This window comes from Rousettus aegyptiacus, unplaced genomic scaffold (genome assembly GCF_014176215.1).
Source record: "Rousettus aegyptiacus isolate mRouAeg1 unplaced genomic scaffold, mRouAeg1.p scaffold_m13_p_10, whole genome shotgun sequence".
NCBI classification, from domain to species: domain Eukaryota; kingdom Metazoa; phylum Chordata; class Mammalia; order Chiroptera; family Pteropodidae; genus Rousettus; species Rousettus aegyptiacus.
In genome coordinates this window covers 85,398,968-85,426,126 of record NW_023416285.1, presented here as the reverse complement: position 1 = coordinate 85,426,126, position 27,159 = coordinate 85,398,968, and the positions used below count along the sequence as shown (strand labels likewise).

The window sequence follows — 27,159 nt, the reverse complement described above, 5'->3', positions numbered from 1 at the left end:
TAAGAATTATTTCTGCATTATTTCTATCTCAATTTGCTGAGTATTCAGATACATTTCATCTCTACACCTTAGAGTCCAGATTCCTTCTCTGCCCGATGGAATGTTGTTATAACATAAGCTATTCTGGATTGTGAAAAGCATACTAGATTTGAAAAAATACACAGACCAAAAAGCTGGAATTTGCAATAACACCAGTTGGTTCCACATCCCCATTTTGTGACAGTTGATGCCGACTCGGCCTTCACAGTTTGAATTTTATTGGCCACCAGTTTTGTGAGGCTAGTTGAAACCGTGAAATGTTCAATTAGAAAATGACCCATGTGCTTTTATTACCTAGAGAGCAGAGGAGACACTTGCATAACCTTATTTTAAAAGTTGCTGGTACCTCTATCGGGTTTAATTCCCAATGTTACTGATTTTCAGAGGAAATCATCCAACAGTTCGCACGCTTTTGTATTTTGTGATTTTTCTCATGCTGTCTTTCAACTTAAAGCGGTCCTTTAAAAACCTACATAAATTCCATTTTCGCTCACCTTTGGCTTTTTATATGTCTTTTCTCGACATTTTTCGTTCACGCTGGAAAATGGCCTTTACTGCTCATTGATTACACCTAAGCAGGAAGATTGGGGTGGGATTCCCGAGGAAATTGCCCAGCTCTAGCCCTGCAGGTGCTGGACACTTGGCCGTCTAGCTGAAACGTTATCCGAAAATGAAAATTTCACACACACATGCAAATTTGGAGACACAATCGCATTTTTTCCATGATCCAAGAAATCTCAACGGGACGCAGGGAAGTCTCGGCCCTCGTGTCTCGCTGAGCGTGAGCGGACGATGATGATGGCAGCTGGCACGCGTGGGCCAGCCACAAGCTAAGTCCTCGAAATGGAATATACGATTAAATCTTGGAAGCGGTCCTGGGGGACAGGGAGTATTATGGTCACGTACGTTTTGCGGATGAGGAAACAGAGGCACAGTCTTTGCTCAAGGTCGTAGAGGTGGGGTGGACACTCGTGCTGAGGCAGTGTGCCCTGTACATCCAGAGGGAGCTTGCAGGAGCTAAAACTCTGAGTTTCCTCTCTCTCTCTCTCTCTCTCTCTCTCTCTCTCTCTCTCTGTCTGCTGCTCACTGCCTCCTTGACTCTGAACCCCACATCTTCCCTTTGCCTTTCTAATCTCTTTGAACTCCTTCAGACTGGAGTGGCCAGGGTTCCTTGAAGTCCAGTAGGCACCTCTGGAGGAGTGAGTTTTCACCCTCTGCTTTCCTTCCTACCCTCCTTCCTCCTTTCTCCCACGTTCCTCTCCCCGTTATCTCTCCTCTTGTCCTCTTCCTCCTCCTCCTCCTCCTCCTCCTCCTATAAAGAGTAAGAAAAAGGGGAAAATGTATTCAAAAGCTGAAATGAATTTCCCACTGTTTCCCTGAGGAATGATGGAGTGAATCAAATAAATTCTGGCTTATTCTCTTTTTTTTTCTTTATTTCTTTTTTTCAAGAAAACACTATACTTTTTGAAGGTTAAGGGATTGATAATTGTGGAAAAGGTAACGGACTAAAAGTCAGAACTCCATGGTTTTGATCTCATGTTTGTTGATCGAATTGCTTAGTGAGCAAGTTTTTAGTCTCTCTAAATTTCACCTTTCTTAATGATAACAACAACAAAAAAATGAATCTAGATTATGTATTATTATATTTTGTGCCTCTGAGTGATTAGTCTCTACCCAGTATCACAAAGAGTCTGGAACACAACTCTCACTAGAAACTAGATGTAATCACACCTTACTGCTGTAATCATTTTATTCTAAAAGCTAAGAAAGTTATTACCTGTGGAGTCAGGTTTCTTTTGTAATTATTTCATCATTACTCTCAGGTGTTCTTCATGTGCCAGGCTCCGTCCTAGGCTGTGGGAGACAGTGGGAAACATGGCAAAGGTTCCATGACCCTGCTTTCATAAAACTTATATTTTAGTCAGGGAGACACAATACACGAAAGATTGTTTTAAAGGTAATTTCAGAAGTGATAACAGTATGGATTAGATAAAGCGGCACAATGTCATAGAGAGGGGCATGCGTGGCATCGGGGCTGTGAGAGGGGTCTTAGGGAATGGCACAGAGCTTATCAAAGAAGGCCCCTCTGCAGAAGTGACATTAGAGCTGATGAGAATCGGCCAATCCTGCCAAATGCCGGGATTTTTTTTTTTATTTATTATTTGCTGTCACACTAGGGCATTCGGCGTCCTTATTATTTAGTTAAGAAAATCAACAATATGGTATCTCTAATTACTTTGGGATTCTGTCCCTTGTCATCTACGGATATGTAAATAGACTGATTTCCAGGCTAAACAGAAACATTTGGTAACTGCAAAAGCCATTTATTATGATATTACAACACCTTGACCATTATTCCTATTCTATCAGGAAACAAGTCAGCCATGCAAAATGAAGACAGTCGTTCTTTGCGAATGGCAGCTGGTTAATTATTGGCAGGCATTCCAGCTTCGGAAGCAGAAGGTGGCATGTATGGGAGCGAAGTATTGTGATTGAACAGATAGGTCAATAAGGATTCCATGTCACTTGTAAGAAAATTGCATTTGATTTCCCTAGACTTTGATCGACTGCCTCATAATTGGTGACAAAATCCCGCATGCTGTTTGTGGAGGTGCTGTGTTTGCGTGCATTGGTCTCTTTGCAACTAGCATTTCTCTCTTGAGAAACCATAATGTCACAGCAACGATGGCAGAGAAGCACATTCTGAAAGTCTCGAAATCGTGCGCTAGCGCGACATCAGTATAAAAGGAATAATTTAGTTTCATATACTTAAACAATTTTTTTTTGCATTGTTATTTTGCTATAGGATACAAAACTTTACACATTCGTTTCTACGGCTGGGTTTTACTTAAATATGTTACTTAAAAACTCTACATTATAAGCATTTGCTGGCAATTAATTGGGATTCTCTTCCTTACTATTGATTAGCTTTTTAAAACAATATTTCTTAAAAGGGATAAAATTCTCCTGGCTACTGTCGTCAGTCCTGGAGGTCAGCCAAGTTCGGGCACACCTTCCAGTCCTCCGCAGCTGTGGGGCTGCGGCAGGGTCACAGTCGTTTCAGACCCAGAAATTGATCAATTTGACGTACACACTCAACATCTTGAATCATTACCTTTGTTGAAAAACTGGCTGGAACGAGAGTCAGGAATCCTGCTCACAGCATTCCAAATCTGGCTGTGATAACCAGGGGACCTGTTTCTCATAACGGCCAGCACCCCGCCCCCAAGCACCTGTATAGACTCGCGGGAGTCTGCAAGGCTTAAACATGTCAATCCTGAGTCACTGCTGCCTGTGCACCTCTCCTGACCACTAGTAGTATGTCTGCTGCCAATCTGTCTTCCTCGGTGCGACAGAACTCACAGAGACATATGAAAAGTCATGCTGGTGGGAATGGTTGCAATCACTGTTAACAAACAAGGTTCTGATTGCCAATATTACCATCTGTGCCGTCAGGTTCCACATATTACCCTGTATGTGGGCTCTGTTAAACAGATTTCTGTACTGCCCAAGGTCACCCTCGATTCATGTAACCAGCCTTTGCAGATGTGTTAAATGGGGACCTCGAAACTGCAACAAAGATCAAATTCTGAGAGGTACCAAATAGTGTCGTCTGATGACACAACCGAAAATAGAGTCAACGATGTGCGCGAAGAAAAAATACAGACACTCCTCGACATGTGAAATAGTTAGGTCCCTAAGACGTGTCCAAAATTCAAGATAAAACTTCACACGAAAATTTCTTCGCCATACAATTACAGAAGCACTGGGGGAGGGGAGGCAATAACCCGATTTCAAGAGCAGATGTAAATGATACAAGGGGCGATCCCAGTTTTGCTGAGTCTTGTTCCTTCTTGCAAACTTAAAGCTGAGCTGAGTATTTTCCCCTCACCCCTTCTCAACACCCCACAGAGATTTTCTCCGTCGCTCCCTTTGAGTTTATTCAAGTCAATTAAAATATATTGATCTTGTCAGCACTGGGGATATAAATAAGACTCGAACACTGCCACTAAGTAGGTACCAGGTGCAGACATAGCGCAGAGGAGGCAGTGATTAACGAGGAGGGGTAGTGAGGGTCACAGATGGCTTCGCAGAGGAAGGGATGGCTGAGCAGGTTTTGAAGGGTGAGCTGGAGTTCCCCAGGCAGACTTGCGGGAGGGTAGGGAAAGGTGTGTCGGGCATAGGGAACGTGAGTGCAAAGGCACACAGACGCGAAATTGTACAGTATTTTCAGTGAGCCAAAAATAGACGCTATTTGTGTAATTGGATTTTTCCTTAATAATGTTCTCAGTGTCAATGCTGTAAGTGCTTTTTCATTGTGGGGCTTGGAGACTTATATGAAAAACTTTGTGCTGAATTTCTTTCCATAATGTGTGCTATAAAGTAATATTTCAAGATGAATGCCATTCTCTGGATTGTGAACATTTGTGCCAAACATCATTTTTTTAAAAACAAACAAAAAAGTATATGTATGTTTAGCAACAAATGCTCTGAGCTTGTGTAAAAGAGACCTAACCTAGTTTGGGGGCCAAGAAATGATTCCTTGAGGAAAAGATATTTGTACTGAATCTCAAAAGATAAAGAGGAGGATATTCGAGGTGCAGAGTAGGTCAGGATGTGGAAAGAGCGTACGGGAATAGCCTGAGTTGAGAGAGAGCTGGCATATTGCAGGTCGTCAGAGGCCCAGAGTACAGAGCAGCCGGAAGGGGTTGTGGGGCGCATGGGCAGGGAAGGCAGGCAGCCTCAGCTCCTGCAGGGCCTCGAGGGCATGCAGAACTCAGGGGCTTCATCTGAGCAATGGGAAACCATGGAAGTTCTACGCAGGGGAAAAATATGATCATATTTATTATTGTAAAAGAGCACTTTAGCTGTAAGATTACTTACAGCTAAAGGATTGGAGGGAGGGAAGAGAAGAGACCTGTTAGGAGAGTATTCGTACCAATCCACACGAGAGAATATTGGATTGGATTCAGCGGAGAGATGGAGATGGAAAAAAGGGAGAAATCTGAGAAATACAGAAGAGGAAAATAGTCCAGACTTGGTAATAGATTGGATACACATGACATGTCAAACTTCACTTCTTTATACATATATCAAATGATACAAACAGATGTTTTTATACATTCCCTGTGTTGGTGTTTAGCTTGGTTCTTTTTTCGATTTACGTTTTAAACTTGGTTAAGCTCCAACTGGATGGAGACTAATGATAGTAAATATCAGAAATTATTTTCAGATTATCGTGATAACATATGGCCCTATAATTCTGGATTTTGTAACAAAGCAGTTTGACTTCTGTCCCGTTCATTTGGATATTGCCGTATGATCTAGGAAAGTGAAATGTGTCTTTAAAATACGGCAGGCTTCAGCTCGTGTATATATATATATGTATATAAGACAGAGAAAAAGAAAAGAGAATGTCTTGGGTTTGAAAGACAAATTGATGCAAGTCTTTTTTAAAAGTATAAATTCTGCACTCTTTCTCTAATTGAAATTAGTGTTTTTGAAGATAAGAATACTAGCTTGACTTTTTACCGTAAAAATTTAATTTCAGCAACGCTTTTTACACTTAGATAGAGCTGCACGTAAATTATGGGCAGATATGTACACATCATGCAGGTGGTTCTCCGGCTGTGCATGTGTGATTTGTCTTTCTGTGCTGGCAGTTATGTTCAATTTAGTAAAAGCTGCATTCCACCGTGTACTAGAATCTTTGTTCTTTTAAACAGCTAGATTTTTTATGTACTTCCCTTTACTGCCCCCATAAAGAGCAAAGAAAAGAGCAGAAGGTGGATTATAAATGAACCAAAGCCAAATCTCACTCTGTATATGGCGAAGGTAGAGACGAAACCCAAGCAGAAGGGCCGTGAGCAGAGGCACGCCTGATGAAAATTCCTGTATCTCCATGACCGCGTTTTTTTTAAATAAACAAGGAAAACCGAAACAATGTGGCACAACCCTATGTACTCACTTATATTTTCTAAAAGTTCCCTGATACACAGAAAAGACAAGACCTTTGAGGATTTATTGGTATGCATTTATCTAATATACTTCTGGCTTCTGTCATGGATGCCACTGAAATACCTCCACTGTTGGCCTTTTCTTTCCTCTCCAAGATGTTTTACAAAGTGAACATTGTTGAAGGAAAAACCATTAAGTGACAAAGGATTTGTGCATTTTAGCCAAGGCATGTTTATAACGATTGAAAACTACAAAATATCTGGTTTTTAAGGAAGTGATTGCATTAAGTACTTGAAAATAAACCAAAGGAAAAAATGATTTTTGAAAAAGTGAAAGTATAAATTAATTAGAATACATGCATAATTTAAAATTCTTGCTGGCAGTTTTTTTTTTTTAATTCAATGTTTCAACTAAGTTAAATACAAGAAGTTTCTGATAAATATATCAGAGCCCCCAAATTTTCCCTTATTCATAAAATCAAATGACCACCATGTCAATTAATAATAGGAGAGAGAATTAAAAATGAAATTATCTTAAAAGTGTTTATCATATCCCCTAGGAAAGGAAATTAAATGCTGGCCCTCAGTTATCACAGTGAGATGAGATGTAAGACCTTCCTCCCAATATTTTTATATCAACAAATTCTGATTACATGTCATTTAAGGGACGCCTTCCTAGAGATTCCGCAAGAATGGGTTAAATGTACCCTAAGTATGGGAGAAATGGAGCTAGGTGCTGATTTTGCCTTGGTATCAGTATGATGTGTTTTCTCGATGGTCTGATATGAACCAAGGGTAGGAGGTGCCTTCAGGGTCAATACCAACCAAGCCCTTCATTCTCCATGGCTGCCCTCGCTAGTCATTTCCTTCCTGCCCATTCCCTGCTGTCCAGGCTCCTTGACAGCCGGTCTGTGCCATATCACAGCTTCCTTTCACCTGGAGCTACCAGTCTCTTTATCAAGATTTTATTTGTTTTCTCTCTTTGATGGACAATGGTGATAACTTCTGCACTTGAGGTTGTCAGTTCCCCCTTCACAATCAGCAAATTTGACAGTACCAAATTAAATTGATTTCTTTAGAATACAGGGTGATAGGTTCAATCCTACAGCCTCACTTGTTTTTTTCAATTTTGGTTATTAATATCCTAAATGAGAAAAAAATGTGTCAAATATAAGCTTAAAAGAGATGTTGATCTTATTAGAGTCTCAAGTATGCTTTTATTCTTGATTTCCTCTACCCCCATGATGACTTAAATGGATTTTAACACATAGTTTGGGGTCATCCTTTAAAACCAGGATGCTTTATATATCTTATTGTTTAGAATATCTCTTATTTGAAGCCATTCCAAACATTACAACGCTTACTTAAATAGTTTTCCACTCGTTAAAATGATCTCTTCCTGATTTTCACTTATTTTATGAGCTTTTTAAGTATTTACTAATCAAGGACTATAGAATGTATGGTGTTCTTAAAAGGAAATTTAGGTTTTCTAATTCTAAGAAAATATTAGTATATTAATGAATAACTGTAGTCTTTTTATACTAGAAATAGGAAATTTAACAACTGAATATGCCTACCAGACTGAAAATATCTACTTATGTCAGTAGCCTGGATTTGATTTTTGCTTTCTAATTTGTAAAAGCAACACTCACATGCAAAATGATTTACCGCCTTTAAATGTTAAAAACTGCCTACAATTAACAACCTAATTTGAAAAAAGGAGAATGGGCTAAAGAATTTTAACTTAGGATTTCCCATGCTGCTCACTCATTTCTATTTAAAGCGCTGTTTTCTCACTCGTTAGGAATATTTTAATAGGCTTTCTTTGAATAGTATTGCATTGTCTTATAAGTATCACTGATTTAAAAAATGAACAGCTAGCTATAAAGGGTTTCTAAGAAGTAGCCATGCATTTTTCTATAACCAGAAGCTGTAGGTGTAAGAAAAGGATTATTTAAATTCGTTCATACCTGACATTTCCCCAGACTCCATTTAAATCACTAGCACCTCAATCCTGGGCTCATCTCACTGTAAATTGTAAATTCATTTATTTCTAAAGTTGTATTTATAGTACTCATTTGTGTCATAAAGCTCAGTTGAGCCCTCCTAAGATAACTTCTTGACCTTGGACGAATGACACTCGTTTCTCCTTTCATCGCCCCAGCGCTGCTGCCGAAGCCGACGCGATCGATCCCTTAATCAACACCCTGTCCAGCAAGCGAGACGGCGCCATCGCCAACGCCGCCACGGTGCTGACGAACATGGCCACGCAGGAGGCGCTGCGCGGGAGCATCCAGAGCCGCGACGTCATGGGCGCCCTGCTCGCGCCGCTGCGCTCCGCCAACACCGTGGTGCAGAGCAAAGCCGCGCTGGCCGTGGCCGCGACGGCGTGCGACGCCGAGGCCCGCGCGGAGGTGAGAGTCTGAGCAGCACTCGCGCTCGCGTTTCTGGTCTGTCCTTGCGGGCGGGTTAGTTCGGAACGTTTTCAGGGGTCTGAACCCAGCCCTCATTTGGCTCCTTCAAAACCGGTGCAACGCTTTGGAAAACGCATGGGCGTCACCCAACAGAGAAGGCGAGCGTACCCTGTAGAAACAGCATTCTGTTTCTAAGTACGCGTACCTAAGGCAATGTCTTGCCTCTGTGCTCTAAACGATTGCAAATAAACCAGTTGTCCAGTTGTTAAGAAGATGGTATATTCGCAAAATGGAATCTCACATCATTGAAAGTGAACGTACTGTAGCTGCAGACGTCAGCAGAGATGAATCTCAACAAGCCTGATGCTGAGCAAAGTCCAGTCGGCGGAAGGATTCATCTCATGACTCCGTTTATATGACATTAAGAAATATACAAAGCTAAGAAGTATGTTGTTTTGGCATATGGTCATATAAGCTAAAACTATAGAGAAAAGTTTTGAAGAATGATTAAACCCAAGTTCAAGGAAGTGGTTTGCTCTTGGGGGATTAAGGGTGTGGATGTGATTCAGAGGAGGACACGGGGTCAAGGTCATCGAAATGTGCCATTTCTTAAGCCAGGTGGTAGACAAACAGGTGGGCTTTTTACTGTGATTTTTGAAATTATACATATGGGTGACGCAGACTCTTTTGTTTCTCTTATATTTCAAAGTTTTAATACACGGAATTGCATTTTTTATAAGTCCATCATATAAATGTGTTTGGTATTTGTGGTTGGTCCTACTAAGTCTTCGTAAGGGTTTGATATAATCCTACAAACGTCTTTTTATCTTTTGCTTTTCTCATATTGATTTGTCACTGTGGCACTCATTGAAACAGGCTAGAACTTTGTTCCTCTCTCCTTAATATAAATGACAATAGCTATCATTAACTAAGCACTTACTATGCACCAGATACTGTGACTAAGTAAGCACTTTATATTCATTTAAGCCCTACTCGAAATAGGTCTGTTTGTAATCCCCATTTTATTTATGAGGAAAATGAGGCTTAAAGAAATTATGTGCTCCAAGCCAAGTCGGTAAGTGATGGATCAGGGATATGAGGACACATCTTCCTGACTTCAGAGCCCATGCTCTCACGCCACGCCGTTTGCTCAGACAACTACCAAGTCATTCCTCTTCTGTCTTCTTCGTGGCCATTGACTCGGTTACTTGTGATCATCCATTAAAGTAGTAAGATAGCCACCAAATATTAATTTACCAGTTACCATGTCCCAGACGCTATGCTAGGCATCGGGAGCACAGGGTCTTGGTCACACTTCTGTTCAAGTTGCTGAGTAGTCCATCTGTTTCCGGGAATATTGTCAATGACTCTTTAATGCTCTCCCTACCCCGGCCACCTCCTCTCTCCTGCACTGCCTCCAGGCTGTCTTTCAAATATGTGGCCCTCATCACATCACCACAAGTCTCCAATGGCATGCCTTTGCCCTTTGGTAAAAATTAAGCTGATTAGCGTGATAATGCAAGGATTCTCAGTGAAAGGCACCTGCCTGCGTAAGCCAAAGGTCTCTCCCCAAGTGCAGCTCTATGCTGCAGAAATACCATACTATTCGTAATTCTCTTACTTATACGTCTTTGACTTCTCTGCTTCGGAAGCTAGTCTCACCTTTGTCCACCTGATAAACATCTGTTTCTCCTTCAAAACCCAGCTCAGCCATCCTGCCCTCGAATGTGGGTGCGTCCTCCTCTATGCTCCCATCGTGCCCTATGCAGGCCTCTGTGTCTTCCGTTTCGCATTCTGTGGACCTTGTGTGAGCGACTGTGATAAGCTCCTTTAGGAAAGGGGACTGTGTCCATGTCACTAATACACACCTGGCACGTAGCGTGTGCTCAGCAAACAGTTGTTGAATGAGTAAATGAAATGAATGACTGAATAGAAGAATGAATTCAATTTTTTTTTGCCAAAAGAACACATGGAGTTAGATTGTTATCATGTATTGTATTCAAAAATAAAAATGTTCAGAAATTTGGCCCCCTAAGCATAAGATACTTTCGGAAATGTTTCTAAGATGCCAAAGTTACGTAATCTCTGCCAGAGTCCCCATGTGTGAGAAGAAAGTGATTGGAGATGTGTCATATCTCGCAAGGGCTGTTGTTTTCAGGTACCACACGTAGAGACTGGCAGAATATTCTTTTTGTCCTCCACGCTCAGATGATGGAGTATTGCATCTCATACAGTGAAACAAGAGCTGTGTCAAATCTTTTTTTGTTTGTTTGTTTGGAATAATTTTACACATGAGTGATATCTATTAATAATATAACTAATGTAGTTCTGTCCAGTTCTCTTATTCTTTTCTTCTCTTTTTCACTTTTTGGAGAAACACAGAGAAGTGCGAGACTGACAGAAATGGGTCTCTTTCTAGGGAACTGCTTCAGTATTGCTTTGGCCACACAGCCGACTTGGTGGCAGGATTCAGCGACACAAGTGGCACTTGCCTGCGTTGGTTCCTCTTGCCGCCATAACGGATCACCTCAACTTAATGATTTAAAGCAGTAGCACTACCTTACAGTTTGGGAGGTCAGAAGTCTGAAAATGGGTCTTATGCGCTAAAATTGAGGTGTTGGCAGAGCTGTGTTCCTTGTGGAGACGTTAGGGGAAAACCCACTTCCTGGCCCGTTCGAGCTTTTACCAGCACCTGCGTTCCTTGGCTGTCCCTTCCCCCATCACTCCAACTTCTGCTTCCTAGCATTTCTTTTCTTTGGTCCTCACACTCTTGTCTTCCTTTTTAAAGACCCTCGTGATTACACTGGGCCCACCTGTTAATCCAGGACAATCTCCCCATCTTGACTCCTTAACTTAATCACACCTGCAAAATTCCTTCCTGAAACAAAGGCATCATCAGGGGACCATCCTTCTGCCTACCTCAGGGCTAAATGGATGCTCAGCGTTGAGGATTCAAGTGAATAACAGGACATCCTACCTGTAGACAGCGAGAAGCTGGCCCTCTCCCCAGTCCTGCCCTGTGCAAGATCACAGTGACCTCCCCCGATTACTTTACTATGGCCTCTTGTTAACTTTGAACAGAAAACAGGGCTCCCGTCTCTAAGTGTTTGCAACTGATTTCCCCCCTGACTTAAATAAATCTAAATACAGACACATCCTCAAATGTTTTTACATAGCTACAACCTTTAAACAATCAAATAATGACACGTTTTTTAAAGCCTAAGGTTGATATTCTCCTGATGCATAAAAGGTCGGTTTCTCCTCTCAGCTAAGGAATTCAGGTGGCTTGGAGCCCCTCGTCGAGCTCCTGCGCTCGAAGAACGACGAAGTTAGAAGACATGCGAGCTGGGCTATGACGGTCTGTGCCAGCGACGAGCTGATGGCCACAGAATTGTGCAGGCTCGGGTGAGTGGCGCTGTCTCAAGTTTCTGGCTCAGATGAAGAGCGGAAGATGAAGAAGCACACGCTTTGGGACCAAGGAAGGTCGAGCGGTGTCTGTGCTCAGCCTCTCAGCCTGTGGGGTACTCAGGGGGCTCTGCGTGTCACACACGGGCCTGACCTGTGAAGGGGGTGTCTGGTAGAGGCGGGGTCCTCCTCCGGTCCTCCCCACCTCGGGGTCTCCCTTGCCACCTTTACAAAATCGTCTTCAACATTCCCATTTCCATGTTTTCGTCTTGAGAAACGCATCTTTTTCATTTGCCTCTGCAATTGTGGCACAATCCTATTTGTCTCCCAACTTCCAAGGCAAAATTAAGTGGGTGACCCACGACGACCATCTCTGTTTTTCTCCCTCCCCGACCCCAAATTTTTCATCACAATTACATACTTGGCCAGCCTCACCAAATCAATCCTTACCAGCAGCGGACCAGGTAGTTGCTTTTAGCATTTTAGCAGGTAGAGTTTTCTGGTACCACAGTTTTTCCCTACTTCTAGCCATTTTTATTCTTCATAGATATGGCCTAGTCCACTACAAAAGTTGGAGTCCAATGCTAATTTTGCTTTGAACGAAGAAATTTTTTTTTGGAAAGTGTCCTACTCGACTGTTTGAAGAGTTATCACAAGACATGTCTGTTTTAAAAAAGGATTGATTTGTCTTTTATAACCCTGTCAGTATTATTTTATCTAAAAACACAGGATGCTTTATTTAACCTTTCCATTTCAACCTTTCATTCAGGATCTTAGCTAGGTACATAAATGAGATCTTAATGTTGGATTGCGTATGTAAAGCAAATAATGCCTTTTGCTTATATCAACAGGGCTTTAGATATCCTTGAAGAAATTAATCTATCAGTAAGTCGAAAAAATAAATTCAGTGAAGCAGCTTATAACAAATTGCTCAACAACAACCTGTCTCTGAAATATAGCCAAACCGGCTACTTGTCATCAAGTAACATAATTGGTGACGGATTCTATGATTATGGTCGGGTAAGTAGGAGCACTCATTTATTTTTTTTTAGTGTGTATGATAATTTTTCTTTAATCATGATGCCATTACATTGCAATTTCCTAACCACCTAACATAATTTATATTGTTTTAAAGACAGATACTTGGAAATCAGAACTTCATCCTTAACTTTGTCTGACTATAAGATTTTGTACTCATGTATGCTTTTAACTAGAATCTGATTAGTTTTGCTTAAATCAGGTTGCTGTGCTAGTTCAAATTTCACAGAAGATATGAAAGAAGCAGCATTTTTAGTTTTGGGGATTCTGTTACTTCTAGAACTCAGTGTCGATGATAAGGACAGAAGTATGGTTTTTTCCATTTTATTAATTATAATCTAATTGAAATTAACCAAATTATAATACTGAATTTAAAAATGTAATGTAGAAGAATTCTTTTACTTAAGCGCATTTCCGATTATGATATTTAAAACAATATATAGTGCAATTCGGTGTTAATGTTGAGAGAACGAGAAGCTAAAAATTAGACTCCTGAGGACTTTTTGGCATTGCTGCTTAAGCCAGCGTTTTCTATTTCTTCTGGAAACCAAAAGCAATAAGAATGGGGGGAAATTTTAAACCCATAAATTCAATTTTAGGCAGAACTAGGAAACTGATATGATCCGCAGATTTCAAAAAAATTTAAGAATTCCTAAAAGTCTCTGAGATCAGGTAGAAGATGGTCAGGAGAAAGAATGGGGGTGGGGGCGGGGTGAAGCACAGGAGAGCTAGTTGTGGCAGATTTCAGAAAACACCACAAAAAAAATATACTTCCTAAGGTGATGGGAGAACTCAGAAATAGACAAGCCAGACTCATGTGTTTGCCAGGCCCATGCAGAATCTCAGAAACTCGGGGGAGCAAGGCTGGCAGCGGAAGCCCTCTCGGACCAATTTGGTTCAAAGAAGCAGAGGAGATGGGGCCATAAAAAGAATCGCAACAGCTAAGCCATATTTGCAGGAAACACTCTGTCATGGTAATGGAATTACAGGCATTTGGAATAATGAAAAACAGCTAGCCTGAAGCTTCATTGCAGCTCTTCCTTCTGCTTCCCCGGCCACCACTGCCACCGTACCCCACAACACGCGCGCGCGCGCGCGCACACACACACACACACACACACGCACGCACGCACGCACCCCACTGAGAAATCACTGCTCTGAGAAGCCCATCTCGTTCAATGACAGATCATTTAAAAAGGACTGGCACAACGTCAGTACAAAGATGTTTGCAGAAAAATGAGGGAAAGAGCAGAAAAAACAACAGAGGACACATGAGAAAAATGTTGCCATGGATCAGAAAACTAAGACAAAATGTATTTATTCATGAGTTTTTTTTTTAAGTTCAAGAGACAGTATCCTTTATGAAGGAGAATTCTCTGATTCATTCATTCTAATATTGTAGATTTCGAACATGTCAGTGAACCAGAGAGAGAAGGATCTCTCATGTGACAGCACTGGGAAAAGACAGACAATAAACATCACGAGTAAATAAATCACGTCACGTGATTGAAATGATAAGAGCTCTGGGGTGGGGGGAAGCAGGGCAGAGGCTAAGGGGGCTCTGTCGTGCCGGGGAGGACTGGGGTCGATGGTTGTAATTTTTGAAATTGTGGTCAGGGAGGCCTCACCGAGAGGAAACACCTAAGCAAAAGTATGGAAAGGGTGCAGGGGACTTAGCTAAGGAGACATCTGGGGGACAGCTCTGTAGGCAGAGCAATCGAGCCCTAGGGTATAAACATGCTTCGTGCGTTTAAGGAACAGCAAAGTCAGTGTCTGTTGCTGGAGCTGAGTGAACCAAGGGGCAGAGTAGTGGAGACTAAATCAGAGAGGCAAAGAGGGACCAGATCGTGTAAGTTCGGGAGACACTGGGAGGATTTTGGCCTTTACTCTGAATGATGTGGGAAACCGTGGCAGGGTCTGGGCAGAAGAATGACATGCTCCGACTTATTTTAAAAGGATCATGAAACGTATCTTGGATAAAAGAGGGATCTAACTATAATATGGTTGGGAAAAGGGTTCAGAAAGTATTGTGGCCTAATCTTCGGCAGGCTGGTAAAATTGCTAGTGTATTTTCAGCTATCCTCACTACATTTTGAGCAATCTGTTTAGTAATTAGTTACTCTTACAGACCGTAAGTTCTCCCTTATGTATATAGATAGATTTGTAAACTCAAATGCTTCCAGAGACTGCACTGATAACGATGGTGTGAAATGACTGAGTGTAAAGCAATAGAGATTGTGGGGAATGGGAGGGTTATATCCTACTCAAAGGCAAGATGTCCACAAGTTCCAAGGTCCTGTTTCGACTTGTGAGTGCGCGCGCGCACGTGTGTGTGTGTGTGTGTGTGTGTGTGTGTGTGTGTGTGTGAAATTAGACATTTCAAACAGTTGAGAACATGTCCTATCAGTACTCGTTAAAAAATAAAACCCACACGGGCATTACTTCTCAATCTTTAAATTATCTGCAGATAAATCCTGGCACCAAACTTTTGCCTTTGAAGGATCTCTGCTTACAAGAACCGAACGATATCCGAGCCATACTCCTAGTTAATAGCAAATCTTCTGATGTGTGAGTCTTCGGGGTTGGGGCAGGGTGCAGGGGAAGTGCAGATCGTTTTCTGTTTGTCCGTCATCACGTGGCTACATAAAGATCCCCAGTACGATATCTTTCTTTTTCCCTCTACATCTCAGCATCACCAATAAAATAAACACTTGTCCATAAACTGACATAGTAAGGACCATGGAATAACCACCTTTGTGGTTTCTCCCTTGACTGCCTGTTATCGGTCACCTCCACGTGTATTTCAGCAGTCAGGGCTTCCGGTGACATGAAGTGACCGAAGACAGTAGAAGCAGATAGGAGCGAACAAGATGAATTATGTTGACAACTCTCCAGGACTATATGCAAATATACAGCTACTTCCCAGTGTTTATATATATATAATAAGAAGTAAATAGTAGAGGTGAAAATTAAAGCTTCAACAGTCTTCCTTAAAACGGCCATACATATCGATACATGTATATAATACATTTTATGTAACCGATTTTTAAAAAATATCTCCTGTTTAAACTCATAAAAAGCATTTTAATATTCTTTTTGCCTTATCTTAACATCTCCTTTATGCTTTTAACTTGATATGTCATGGTTAAAAGTCAGCTCCAAATACAATTTTCAGGGGGAAAAAAATCTATTTCGTAGGACAAAGCTGATATTGACACATAAATTATTTTAGTTTGTCCATAATTTCGAGTATGTGACATTTTAGTTCTCCACCTCCATCTACGGAAGATAAGTCCTCAGACATTGGTTATGGGCGAAGCATTTCTTCTTCTTCTTCTTTAAGAAGAGCAAGTAAAGAAAAGACCAGGTAAAAAAAAAAAAGATCTTTTTATCTATACTCAAATAATTTCCCCCTTAATTTGGGAGCAAAAAAAAAAAATCAGATTTTAGATTTAAGTAACTTAATTCTTATTATAGTAATATAATTTTATAATTGTGGAAAAGATTTCTGGAAAGGGAACCAGGAAACCTGGTTTGACATTCTGTCTGCTGTGAACCGACAGTGAGATCTTGAACACATGACCTGGTGTCTGTGAGCAAGCTTAGTTTTTTTATATATGTAAATGGAATTATGCCTGGGCTCTGCTTCGTAATGGTGAGAGGAATCAAACATATAAAGGAAGTGAAAATGCCTTATAAATTATAAGATGCCTTTTTGCAAATGTAATGTATTGCTATTTTCCATGTGATTTAAATTGGTTGTGGTTTTTTTCAAATGACAAGAAAAAATAGTTATCATTTTAGTGCTGGAGTTGGATCTCCCACAGAAGAGAAATCAGAACCCACTTCTGGACGAAATACTGCTCTTAGCAAGGGCACCACTAAAGAGAAAGGATTAAGGTAGGGACTACGGTATTTATTCTTCTAATTATAATCAGGTCAAGTTTTAGTTACCCAACAAACCTGGTGGAAGGGAGGGGTGGCTTTTAAAATAGGAAACTTGTCTTAGAAAGTCAGCATGTTGAATTAGGAAGGACTCATGAAATGTAATTAAAATTAACTTTATTTTCATCTCTCACTATCTCTCGAACTTACCCAGAAGGAATTTCTTCTGCCTCTGGGCGAACACAGAGGTCACTTGATCACCAGAAAGCCCAACAGTCACTTTAATTCAAAGATGATTGCACGAAACAGGTCTCCCGTCAGTCATTTAAAAGTCCAACCCTGTTTAATAATCAACCTAACTTTTCTGTGTCCGCTACTGTCTGCCTTTGCAGGTGGTGACGCCAGCTGGACCGTAGTCTCCCCTCCTTTCCCTGCCTTGTGCTATCACAGGCCCTCCCCATCTTGCTCGTGGAAACCCTGGACCCTGTGGGAACCTCCGAGAGGGAGGTCGGTGAAACGGGGCCACGTTCTTACTTGATCGGAACGATTACAACGTGGCTTCGTGCTTTTTAGGCCTGGCATACTTTAAATGTACCTTCTACCTGTTGACATATTTGTAAACATAGTATTTCTCTCGTGAGCACTTTCCTGGATTCTTCCAAAGACCATCTGGACCTCCTGCCACACACCACGGCCCTTTAATTACTGTTGACTTCAGCCCTTCGGAACCTCAGTGGTCTTGGGGCTACTTGGCACGTGTCTCAAGCACCTACTTTCTAAACTGAGACTGTGCCGGAAGGTCTGCTGAGGGGTGTGGGCCGTGGTTTGCTCTCCTCCGGCCTCAGAGCCGTTTATTTTCTGTTTCGGACTTTATTTTCTATTGTCAGTCTCAGTTGCTCATTATTCTGCTGTCATCCACTGTTATTGGTCCAGCCCTGACGCTCTGTGCCCTTCCCCACCTCCCCTGCCTTTCCCTCCTCACCTTCCCCTTCTCCTCCTCACATGGCTGCTCCGTGGCTGCTCCGTGGCTGCTCCATGCTTCCCTCCTCCTAGACTCAGGACTCCTTGAGGACAAGAACACATTCTGACGGGAATAATTTCCCTTTTCACCCCCAGGATTTAGCGCAGTGCTAGGCAATCACATTTATTCAAGAGAATCCGGATCTGGACTTTCTTACAGGAAGTGGTTATTTTGGACAAGACCCACACTTATATACTGTATGTCTTCAGCAAATAGGTCACCTTCTCTTTGCTTGAGTTCCCGCATCTGTAGAATGGAAAATACAAGTATTTACTGAGCATCTACCAAGTTGGCGCTATAGCAGTGAACAAAAACTTCTGCCCTTGTAGAACCTGAGAGGTGACAGACAACGAACAAAATAAACAACACGTCCACGCACACTATGTACCCTCCTAAGCCCAGAATAAGTTGTATCTCCTCTTTGTACAATACCCCCTACTCATGCTTTTGGAATCGATGGGGCAGAGTAGGACACCCGATGGAATAGATTTCTTTCGACACTGAACTCCTCGAATTTCTTATTTTTATCACTCACGTGGAATTTACTGAATACTACCTGGTATTGATTGGTTTTCGCATACCAAAGTCTTCTCTCCTAAATTGAAATTCCAAGTGGGTCGGATCGATGACTTATATGTCTTCCTCCAGCCTTGCCCTGTAATTTATATATTCAAATAGTCGATGGTATCAAAAAGGAAAAGGCACTTAAACTTTGAAAATGTCAATACACAATTTGGGGCCAGACAAATCTCTCTATCTGCTTGCCTGCCTACCTACTCATTCTTCTATGAACGTAGGAAGTACCCCTATTGTTTTGAATTAGCGCAGCAAATCTCTGTTTTCTGAGCTAGTCTTGCTAAAGTCTCTGCAAGAAAGATGAAAGCCCTGCTATCTTTAACCATAAATTGATGTTCCTTCTGAGGATTAATTTCACAGGAGTTAATTTTGTAATTTCTAAGTGCTCATTTCCATATTTGTTTAGAAATGAAATTCATGTACTTACATGAGACCCTTATTCACATAACTTGGCAGCTTTCATGGGAAAGAAGTCCAAATGAAATACTTGTATTTATAGCAGCAGGAAATGACAGTTCAGGAGTTCCAGTGAATTATGTTTCTTTAATCGCTCAGTAAGATTGTCCTTCCTGATGTGCTTAGCCCAGTGCACTGGATGACATCTTCTGCATGCCCAATGACTCTTCTTACTTCAGGCAGCGCATGCAGTGTACTGAGAAATACACCTGCCTCGTTTTATAGGTGGCACTGTGCAATCATGGGGCCAAGGTCTCTAACCCTATGAAGTTACCCTGTAACTTCAGAAAACGGGTAAACCCATCTATCCTTGCTGCCATTCCAATTGACCATCCTAGCATCGGTTTCTAATTTACAAAATTCTTACTATGTTTGTGACTATGTTCCATTTATTCATCTTGAAAAAAAAAGAAAGGGGTTAAGAGGATATAGCTGGGAAATAGTAATTTTTGCTTAGAGATGTTTAGATTTGATTGTATCATAGATTGACACAATCCAATGATTTTATTCAGGCTCCTCTAGTTTTACTTCCACGTCCGCATGAGTGTTTAGTTTTATAGAATTCAATCATATCTGTAGGTTCATGTATCTATGACTACAATTAAGGTAATGAACAATTCTATCACCACGAGTATCCTGCATGTCTATTCGCTCCAGCACCATTTGTTGAAAAGGCTATGCTTCTTCCATTGAATTGCTTTTGCACCTTTGTCAAAAATCAATTGAGCATATTAGTGGGTCTATTTCTGGGTCCTTCATTCTGTTGCATTAATCTGCATGTCTTTCCCTCTACCAGTATCACCCTGTCTGGATGACTGTAGCTATTAAGTAAGCCTTGATATCAACTAGAGTGATTCTTCCCACTTTATTTTTCTCTGTTAAGATTGATTTAACTATTCTAGGGCCTGCGCCTTTCCATATAAATTTTAGAATAAGATTTTTTATGTCTACAAAAATCTCCTCTAAGCTTTCGATGGGAGTTACATGAAACCTAAGTATCATTTTGGGGAGAATAGACCTCTTTAATATGTTGCATCTTAAATCGATGAACATAGTATGTCTCATCATTTATTTAGATCTTCTTTGATTGCTTTCAACAGCATTTTTAATATTCATCACGCAGATCCTTTATATATTTTGTAAAGTTTATACCCAAGTATTTAATTTTCTTGGAGCAATTGTAAGTGCTCCAAAGCTTTTTTGGTTTCTTCATGTCTGTTGTTACCATATAGAAACACAATTGATTTTTGTGTGTTGATATTATATCTTGAAACCTTGATGAACTCACTTGTTAGTTCTAGGAGATTTTTTTTAATAGATTCCTTGGGATTTTCTACATAGACAATTGCGTCATCTGTTCTGTCTTTAATTGTCAATAGTGTGATTTTGATGTGACTGGGAATGGAATTCTTTGGGTTTACTTTATTGACATTTACTAAAATTCTTGACTATATAGATTTAAGTCTTTAACCGAATTAAGGAAGCCATCTGAGCCCTAATTTATTCTTTTCTTTTTTTACTTCATCCTTTCTCCTCTTCTTCTGGGACTTCGATGACACCAGTATTAAATCTTTTCTTTAATTGCACCACAAGTCCTTGAGACTCTGTCAGTTGCTTCTTCAATCTTTTGTTCTTTGTGGTGTTCAGATTGGATAATTTTTTTGATCTATCTTCAAGATCATCGATTCTTTCCCCTGTTATCTCCATTCTGCTATTAAACCAATTCAGGGAGTTGTGTTTTTCTTCTGTTTTGGTTACTGTTATTTTTAGCTTCAAAATCCTATTTGTATACCTTCTATTTCTTTCTGAGACTTTCCAACTCTGTTCACTTCAAGAGTGTTTAACCTGACTTGTTGGAACATTTTACTTACACCTGTGTCACCTCGGCATCGATGTCCACAGTCCTTTCCCATACGAGCAGAGATTTTCCTGGTTCTTTGTCTGCCGAATAAGTAGATTGTAATATCGTGTTTTAAGTCCTGCAGTTCTTATTTATATGTCTTACATATATTCAAAAAGGAATGTTCCTGTGTGTGTGTGTTTGCGCTCTAGCAGGCGCTTGACCCAGTTGCTTTCAGTCTTCCAATGCCGACCAGTGTTCTGTGGGTTGTCCTTCCACTGTCAGTCCTGTTCTCCAAGGCTTTGCAGCACAATTTGCGTCATTCCTGCATGTGTGCCAACCAGTGTCCAGTTTGGGGCTTAGGTGGTGTTCTAGTCCATAGTTCCGTCCTCAAAGTCAATGTGTGTGCTGTTGAGGGTTAGAACCATATATACACAGCTTGGGAGTAAGCTTAGGAATTCCTAAACAAATTTATAGGGTTGCTTTCCTGAGCTCTTTTCTCTATATGGTCTCCCTTGTCTTTTCTGGTTCCTTGGGGCTTCCCTGTTGGTCCTCAAGCCAAAAACTTTATTTACCCCTGCCCTGATACACCTTTGCCGCGACTGCATCCATATCTACAGCCAAACAACAGGAGGACTGAGTGGGTATAAGGCAGTTTTAGGCTCCTAAGGACCCCACTGTCACCACTGTTCTAGCATTCCTTAAGTGCTGGGGCACAAGAAAATAGAGGAAATTAAGAAAAAAGGGAGGGGGGCTTTTCTCCACTTTCCCTCTCTTTCCTGTTTCTTGAGTGGGCTTCTCCTTCTTGAGCTTTTTTCTGTCTGCACCAATGCCCACTTCCAGATTTGGGGCTATGTTTGGTTCAGCTTGGGAGAACAGTAGATGAAAATAAAAAGTTAAACTCAGCAACAACTCAGTAGTAATTCAATGTCTTCTCTGATCTTCCTGCTACTAATTACTTTTCAGAGTCTTCAAATAGCTGTTGCATGCTTCCTGTCCAGGTTTTGTTACTGTATTCGGTGGGAGAGACAGGGCAAAGTGTCCTTATCCATGTTACCTGGAAAGAGAACTCATGCCATTATTTTTGTTCAGCTCATTAATTAATGGGAGAATCAGTAAGATGTTAGTACTGTTTCAGAGAACATTTGGGAAGCTAGGTATTTTATTAAGGAATGTTAGGAAAAGATTGCAAAGTTACATTTAAAAAAAAACTGCAGCTTCTAGGAGTATTTATTCTGCTGGACAGAAATAATTTGTGTTTCTACTAAACACAAATCTGTAAGTTAATTAGTAAGTTCTTTAAGTCTGGAACTTTTAATTCATACCATTTTTTAATGAAACAGTATCTTTACTGTTTCCTAAGTGCATTCCATTTTTTTCTAAGCACAGAACAAGTACATGTCCCTATATAAAATTTCATCGAATCTTTGCCTCTTTATGACATAGAAAGTTCACGCCATCCTTATTTTTGTTTTGCTCTTTTTTTCCATGTTTTGGATCACTTTTTCTTAAAAATTGTGATCCACATTCTTCCTGCAAAAGATCTCAACTCCAAAAGGAAGCAAGGGGTGATACAAGAGTGGCATGGATTCCCTGAGAAGGCAACTTATTTTTTTTCCAATTCAATAAAATTTATTACATACCTGCAATGCACCAGACATCTTGCTAAACAATTGTGCAGAAGACCAATATATGATTTTTATAACATATATCAATCGTGTAGTGTCCTCTTGAAAATTAATTTCTCCCGAAAACTACAGAGACTCGAAAACTGTCATCGTTGTCGAACATTTGGAAACTACATACGGTGTGGCTATTGAGGCATGAGCGCTGTGTTTCTGGGATGCTCTTCAGATTAACTCAGAGCACAGTTAGTGCCTGTTCATTCTGTGATTTCGATTACTGCTCTTTACTCTTACAGGAAAGGCAGAGGGAAAAAAGAAGAGGAAAAAGTGAAGGAGGAGGAAGAGCTTATAACAGTACCAAAATGGGCTGGAGAAGGAAGCCCTGAGAAAGAATGGTACCCTCCCTTCGATCCTGACTTCTGTGTTTATGTGTATGAAGTGACCAAGTCAATACTGCCCATAAACAGTATAAAGGAACAGATCGAGGCTCTTGCCAAGTAAGTTGTCTATATGTGTGTGTGTGTGTATACATTTTCAATTTCTGAAAAATAGTTTTTATTTTAGTGGTTTACATTTCCTAGCCAATTTTCAGATAAGTACACTATAATAACATTGAATTCTACAGCTCCCTGCCTCTGACTCTGAAGCAGAAACGCAAAGAATTGAAAAAATTCTTCATTTCTATTTTAAATCATATTTCTACCAAGAATCAGAACTAAGAGCTGGAAATTGCCTAATGAAAAATGCCTATGTATATGCCAACTATGCTTTAAAAAAAAATTATTAAATAAATTAAATAAGAAAAACAGGCAAAAAAATTGCCCATGTCATTTTCTCCAGCTAAAGCATGAAAAGCATCTTTCAATGTGATCCTGAAGAAGTTATAAATGATGGGAAGTTTTGAAAATTAAATCATTCTTTGGATCTATGGGGTGCTCACAATTTAGAGAAGTGTACTGTGAATTACTTCTTAACTCAACTTATCTCCTAGTATAAATAGCCAACCCCGGTTTTTATGTTATGTGTTTCACACTGCTCTAAAGTGGGAGCGTGAGCGTTCTAAGTTCGGCCAGGCTCCGTGCTCTGCGTAAGCTGTGAAGGTGCCTTCGTAATCAGAGCGTTTAATCTGATTCTGCGAAGAGAAGCGGAGAGCTTGACTTGGTAGCTGCAGGATTAGGAATCTCTAGAAACGGAGGAGACTGGCACCAAGCAGTAGGTAAGCTGCTGGATCGTGCGGCAGCTGCCGTCTCCGTGGGAGCTCGTATCTACTCCAAGCAGAAGCGAGCCGCAGTCATCAAACCTGGATGCGGCACCTGCGAGAAGCGCAGCCGCCAGGTCGTTGGCTTCTTGTCAGCCAGAACGTCGTTGGCTGCCGGGGTTTCCCTGACGCCCTTGAGAACTGGTGGGTCAAGCAGAACTCCAATTTAGCTCATTTCAACATTTGTCAAATTTTCTCATGCTTCGTTCCTATCAGAAATACTCTTCGCCATTCCCAAATAATTGTGTGTGTGTGGTTTTTGTTGTCGTTGTTTTAAATCTGTGCCCACACCAAGATACAGATTTGCCCCCAGGCCTTCTGTTGCTAGCATTGATCGCCCGACACCTGGCCAGGTGGGACCGCCCAGCATGTCAGTGGCTTTCTCTCCTTTTGTTTTTCCCCATTGCTCTTCCCGGCGTTGCATAGACAGCAGAGGAAATTCCTTCTTTAAAATTTGAGATTCTACCTTTACTCCCAGCAGTAGCCTTAGTCTGCAGAGGATTTTTGTGGGTACATTTACTAACTTCTCCAGTGAGATCCTAATATTAGGAGAAGCCCAAAGGCGAAGTACACCACCTCCAATCTGCCGCCTGACCTAACGGCTACTCACTTCTTCTTTTTGCCTGCCCCTCTCTCTTCCAACTTCTGTGTTACATAAATGCCATGTCTTTCTCTAAATTAAAAAATAATACAATTAAAGAAAAATTTATAAAACTTGAAAATATTGGTGAATCTAATGGGAAATTTTCCTATGTGTCCGTCTTGTCTCTGAGTTTAAGTTTCTTAAAAGAAGAACCACGTGTCAATACGATGCCTCGGATTTCAGATTGAAACATTTAAAAATACTTTATAAGAGTAAGATAAAAATTTTAAACTTCACTGATACAAATTTAATGTGACATTGATTTGTAGCTTGTTATGAGTATTGGGAAAATTAGCATTCATTTCTTTCCTTGTGTTGAATGAAATTGGTAGAGTTTCAGTTTATATATGATATTTTGAACAGTATAAACATAATGTTAACCTGCTTATAGTCTGCACATTTTAAAAGATAAAACAAAGAATATAGTTTTTATACATATAATTATACCTATAGTTACACTGAAAGCATCCAAAGTGACATATTAGACTTGATTGTTTTGATCTCAATGTAATTGGCACAGGTATGTGGCAGAAAAAATGGGCGGGACAATTCCTAAAGACAAACTGCAGGATTTCAGCTGGGAACTTCATATAAGTGAACTAAAATTTCAGCTTAAATCCAATGTCATACCAATTGGACACATAAAAAAAGGAATCTTCTACCACCGAGCTTTACTCTTCAAGGTATTTAAGATGTTTGCCTCTTTTGCCATTAAGTAAAAAATGTTTTCTTTTTATCATAATGGACTGAGCCGGCTGCTAACATTTAACTGGATAATAATATTCATCCTATTATGTCGATTGACTTATATTTGCGATATATACACACACACACACATATATATTTGCCAGACTATTGAAAGCATGTCCATTCAACATTTATTAGATACTGACTCTAGGCCGGGATCTCTTCTAGAGTCTGGGAATATAAAAGTACTGGCATGACAGTTCCCATGTGCAAGGGGTCCCTAAACCAGATTTGTGGTTTCTAAGGTGATGTCAGAAAAAGTTCCAGGAGAGAACTTGACGCGCAGCCTGAGTATTAGAGGCTACGCAGGATGTCAACAGGTAAGGAAGAAATACAAGAGTACTCTAAACAAAGCAAACATTTTATACAAAATAGCAGAAACAAGTATGAGAGTCAGTGGGCCATTTGGGAAATATAAAATAGTTTGGGTGAAAAAAGAGGAGGGTTTGACGAGGCCATTGGCCACTGACAATTGATTTCAACCTGCAGCCTCTCTTCTCTCCCTCGAGGTCAAGGGGGTGGGACTGGAAGTTCCAAGCCTCTAATCACATGGGATTCTCCTGGCAACCAGCCCTATCCCCAGGTGTGGTCCGAAAGTCCCCTCATTATCATAACAAAAGACACCTTTGTGGCCCTGTGACTTAGGAAATTCCAAGGCTTTATAGAGCTCCTTGCCAGAAACCTCTACGAAGCCCAAGCTATATTTCTAGTTAGAAATTACAGCATCACAGAGTGCTATTCATTCAGATAAATTACATTAATTAATGAATATAGAGATTATTAAAACAACGCAAATCTTGCCTTCTAATTAAAGGAACATTTATTGAGTGTTCTCTCTGAGCCAGCATTCAAGGCTCTAAGCACTTGAATATTCATTCGCTGTTTCTTTATCATTACATCTGAGGAAGGCAGCTATAATGTTGTTATCCCCATTTCACAGATGAAGAAATGGGAGCACAGGGAGGCTGAGTCATTTGTTTGAGGTGACAATTCGTAAGTGGCTGAGCCAAAATTCAAACCCAGGCAGTCTGAGCCAGCTCTCTTATCTGCTGTGATGTGTCCAAGAAGTTTCCAGATTAACCTTCGAGGTTATCCTTTTAGAATAACCTCCAACTCAGGATGGCATTGAAGAGACAACTTCCAAGAAACATAAGCAAACCCCCGAGGAGGTGGCAGCAGGCAGCCCAAGAAGGACCAGCCACTCACAGTGTTCCTCCTGCTCCATGGCATCACACAGAATAAATCGGCTAGAAACAGGTCCCCCCCCCCCCCCAGTTTGGTCCCTTCCACTGTGTATCACACCCAAAGAGCAGCCTAGAAGCGTGGAAAGATTGATAGATGCACTAGTGCTGAAAGCTCGTGGAATGGCTTTTCACCAATGACATGATCAATCTTGTGCTGATACAATGTGGTGTGACTGCCTGAAAAATGTCACTTCCCAGCAGGACCTACCCAGAGATTTTGAATCTACAGAATCTTGAGGAACAAGGGAAATCACCACATTTTATGGGCTTCTGTTACGATATTCCTCATTTTTTTTTCCCCAGCCTCCTCTCTAAGCACGTCTTTGCAAGAGTTGTTTATTACACCTTCAGTTAAGGTGGGCCTTACAACTAAAGATTTTCCTCCACTCCTCTCCCGCCTTACTCCTGGTTGATCCCTTGTTTTCTCTCACAGGCTCTGGCTGATAAAATTGGCATCGGCTGCTCTCTCATTCGAGGGGAATACGGCAGAGCTTGGAATGAAGTCAAGCTGATGAATAAATCTCAGAAGGGAGTGATTGGGGGTCTCCCTCCTCCAGAAGTATACCTCGTTGACCTCATGTTCCACCCAGGGGGCCTCATCAAGCTAAAAAGTAGAGAAGCAGATCTTTACAGATTTCTCTAAAACTAGCAAATGGACACAAAAGGAATTCAAAGAAGCAATTAACCTATATATACTTTCTATGAAGTTCACCCGTTGATTTTATTTCTTTAAATAAACATATTAGAAACGTACCCCCTGTTCAAAATGAGAACACTTGGGTTGACTTGGTTGTGCTTCTGACTTCAGGTTTTTGGCTAAAGTTTGGTCTGCTTAGATCATATTATGCTCGCTGTTCCTCGTGAAAAGCTTAGTGTCAAAATCAATCCACCCCACTGTTTCATGAGGAGCATCTCTGCCCTTTGAGAATCCTGTATAAAAACAGCCAGCTGCTGTTCCCAGACAAATCTGTGGCTTCGTGACCATCATTCAGGGACATTTGGTTAAATAAA

The 27,159-nt window shown here is 40.8% G+C and overlaps 1 protein-coding gene across 6 annotated transcripts in view; it reads left to right on the top strand.

Annotated features, from left to right (window-relative positions):
- The window catches only part of ARMC3 (armadillo repeat containing 3), a 74,347-nt gene extending 47,188 nt beyond the window's left edge, over positions 1 to 27,159 (top strand). For 2 of the 6 annotated variants that reach the window (XM_016124708.2, XM_036228139.1), the window contains 9 exons: positions 8,161 to 8,410; positions 11,679 to 11,815; positions 12,667 to 12,835; positions 15,321 to 15,421; positions 16,119 to 16,220; positions 16,658 to 16,753; positions 22,553 to 22,753; positions 24,678 to 24,840; positions 26,582 to 27,159. In XM_016124708.2, coding sequence (XP_015980194.2) covers positions 8,161 to 8,410; positions 11,679 to 11,815; positions 12,667 to 12,835; positions 15,321 to 15,421; positions 16,119 to 16,220; positions 16,658 to 16,753; positions 22,553 to 22,753; positions 24,678 to 24,840; positions 26,582 to 26,791 — 1,429 coding nt within the window. In that variant the 3' untranslated portion in view covers positions 26,792 to 27,159. Of the gene's footprint in view, positions 1 to 8,160; positions 8,411 to 11,678; positions 11,816 to 12,666; positions 12,836 to 15,320; positions 15,422 to 16,118; positions 16,221 to 16,636; positions 16,754 to 22,552; positions 22,754 to 24,677; positions 24,841 to 26,581 lie in introns of all 6 variants that reach the window. The other 4 variants (XM_036228140.1, XM_036228138.1, XM_016124703.2 and 1 more) reach the window with 2 other exon arrangements.